The sequence below is a fragment of the Vitis riparia genome, chromosome 4 (genome assembly GCF_004353265.1).
Source record: "Vitis riparia cultivar Riparia Gloire de Montpellier isolate 1030 chromosome 4, EGFV_Vit.rip_1.0, whole genome shotgun sequence".
Lineage (NCBI taxonomy): Eukaryota > Viridiplantae > Streptophyta > Magnoliopsida > Vitales > Vitaceae > Vitis > Vitis riparia.
In genome coordinates, this window is record NC_048434.1 from 18274094 (window position 1) to 18277369 (window position 3276).

The window sequence follows — 3276 nt, forward strand, 5'->3', positions numbered from 1 at the left end:
TGAAAATATATATTTTAATAAAGGTAGGGTATGTTTATGTATCAATGCTTCCAACTACGATCGAAGGAAAATAAATGCTTTTCAAGACTAAGTAGCGAACCCATGCAGCATACATTTCTAGACCCAAGAGTCAGCTTTTCTAAACAGCAGTCCCCTAGTCAGCTGGACCATCGCTTGATGAGTGACGAGTCAAGTGTGGCATCCTCAAACAACTTGGCCAGTGGCCAAAATAAAGATTTGAGAATTTTTTTATTAGCTATAAATCCAAATAAATAAAATAAAAATTCACCCAAGAGTTTCTATATAAGGATGGCACTTCAGACCCAGGAATGTATGTAAACCAAACCAGTTTCAAGGTTAATTGAATTGAACCCATTCCTCCCCTACCAGTTTCGTCTTCTTAGCTTTTGCAGCCATGGAAGGCACAAAACCTCATGCGGCCCTACTCGCTAGCCCTGGCATGGGTCACCTCATCCCCGTTCTCGAGCTTGGAAAGCGCCTTATCACTCATCACGGCTTCCAAGTCACCGTTTTTGTGGTGGCAACTGAAGTCTCACCCGCCCAATCCCTGCTGCTCCAACAAGCCACCAATCCTCATCTCCCTAACTTGGTCTCACTTCCGGTGGTTAATGACTCCATCTTAGTCGACCCAGAAGCATCTGTCCTTGAACAGCTGCTGTCTATGGTACGCGGCTCCCTTCCACGGCTCCGCTCTGCAATCTCGGCCATGAAGGTTCCTCCAACCGTCCTCATAGTCGATATGTTTGGTCTCGAAGCTTTCAAAATCGCTAATGAGTTTGAGATGCTCAAGTACGTGTACATTACTTCAAACGCATGGTTCCTTGCTTTCACCGCATATTTACCCGTCCTCGATAAGCTGGTGGAAACCAAATGCTCTGATCTCCAAGAACCCACTCGAATTCCCGGGTGCAAGCCGTTATGGGTGGAACATGTATTCGAGCCGGTTCTGGACATCAAGAATGAGATGTACCACGCATACATGCGTATGGCGGTTGAGATCACCATGGCCGATGGAGTATTGGTGAACACGTGGGAGAACCTGGAGCATCCAACGCTTGCTGCCATGCGCGATGATAAACTCTTGGGCCAGATAGTAAAGGCCCCCGTCTATCCGGTCGGCCCACTTACTAGACCCATAGAAGCGACCGATTCTGAGAACGGTGTATTGGACTGGCTGGGCATGCAACCCAGTGAATCAGTAATTTACGTTTCGTTTGGAAGCGGTGGAACTCTATCAGCTAAGCAAACTACCGAGCTGGCTTGGGGTTTGGAGCTGAGCCGTCAAAACTTTGTCTGGGTGATACGGCCACCCATGGATGATGATGCAGCGGCGGCTCTTTTCACATCGGCGGACGGACGTGATGGCATCGCAGAGTACTTGCCTGATGGGTTCTTGGAGCGGACCAAAAAGGTTGGATGTGTGGTACCCATGTGGGCCCCGCAAGCCCAGATTTTGGGGCATCCATCGGTTGGAGGATTCATAACGCATTGCGGGTGGAATTCAACTCTGGAGAGTATGGTGAATGGGGTACCCATGATTGCATGGCCACTCTACGCCGAGCAAAAGATGAACGCAGTCATGTTAACCGAAGAGCTGGGTGTGGCCATCAGACCAAATGTGTTTCCCACCAAGGGAGTGGTGGGCAGGGAGGAGATAGCGACCATGGTGAGGAGGCTGATGGAGGACTCGGAAGGGAATGCAATAAGGGCTAAAGTTAAGGAATTGAAATACAGTGCCGAGAAGGCTTTAAGCAAGGGTGGTTCCTCCTACACTTCACTGTCTCATGTGGTCATGGATTGCCAGATGATGAGCCGATCATCCCAGCAACCCTTGGATAACAGAACCTCCACCAATCCTCCATCCCCGTCACTCAAAGGGATGCACCTGACCACTGTGCGTTGAGGAGCACGTTAATTAATTAATGGACCATAGAAATCAAGTATCTGTTCTTCTCTTAAGTTTCCTAACTATATTTTCTAGGTTGTGGCTAAAGTGCCCTATAAAGGTCTTCTTGATTTATCCTAATGACAAGGGTATCGTTTTGTTACACACGAGTCATGCTGTTCTCTGCGATTACCTTAAATCATATATCTCTGCCTGTTTATATATGCTATTAAACAACCTAGAAAGCTAATCCAGTGATTTAAAATTTTAATTAATTTTAATTATATTTCATTTTCTTTATTATAAAAAATAAATATGAAAAAAATAAAAAATTTAGACCCAAGAATCGCCTTAAAATCTTGTCAGGGAAAAGGTGTTTTTTCACCGATTCCTTTTTCGCCTACATGCTAGAAGGCCAAAAACAAAGAGGAAAAGGAGTAGATAATAATATCTTGGCAAAAAAATCCCATGAGGTTGGGGAAGTCCAGAAGTTTACAAAAAGTGTGGAAAGGGAAAGTGATGGTATTGAAGAGATTTGACTTACAAAATGCAACCCTCCCTGCAGGCTCCAACTCAATCTATCGAATTCGCATGCTTGAAAGAGACACTCATGATAAGAGGAAAGCGTATGTCCTCTACCTGTAACCTTAGTCTCTGGCTTCTACGCAGACCCTAGAACTGTATATGTCATTAATTAGTTGGGGGACCTCTTGGGGATGGGTCGTGGGACACTGCATTGGATGCCATTGTTGATGAAGTCAATGGTTTGCCACCATAAATGAGCTACAAAATAGGTTTCTAAAGGCCAAAAAAAAGGAGCATCGCCCTCCATTGAAGGGATGCTTCCCATCCAACTTGTGGCCTGTTAGATTGACTGTCGTCAAGGGAAGAACGTATTCAATTTGAAAGAACATATATAGGTTTATGGTTAATTATATTTTGAATTTTTTTCCCCTAGAACGTAAGTGCATTTTTTACAAGAAAATAATTTTAATAAAATGGTTTTTTTTTTTAAATATAAATTTAACATAAATTTAATTTTTTATTCCAATATATGACCGATATAAAAATTATGAAAATTATTTCTTTAATATACAACTTCCAATATGGTCAAATTTGTTTTCTCAAAACTTTTATGTTAAAAATCCCCCCCGGAAAGGGACATGGACCGACATGAAATTGTCCACTTCACATTTATGGTGAAGAAGCTAATTTTGTTCAAGAGCCTGATCTAATGACATGGGTGCCTATTTATAGAATACATCATATGCAAATTAATTAGATCAGTGGCCATCAAGTCTTATGTTTTACTTCTTTTCCATTTTGCAAGGGTAAAGCCAAGTGTCTTCAACCAGTGGCCGCTTTCAAAA

The 3276-nt window shown here is 43.0% G+C and overlaps 1 protein-coding gene across 1 annotated transcript; it reads left to right on the plus strand.

Moving 5' to 3' along the window:
* Window positions 1-367: 367 nt before the first annotated feature.
* On the plus strand, window positions 368-2071 carry LOC117912376 (anthocyanidin 3-O-glucosyltransferase 5-like). The gene has a single exon (XM_034826940.1). It carries the CDS (start codon window positions 416-418, stop codon window positions 1922-1924), a length of 1509 nt encoding a protein of 502 aa, XP_034682831.1. The 5' UTR covers window positions 368-415; the 3' UTR covers window positions 1925-2071.
* The last annotated feature ends 1205 nt before the right edge of the window (window positions 2072-3276 follow it).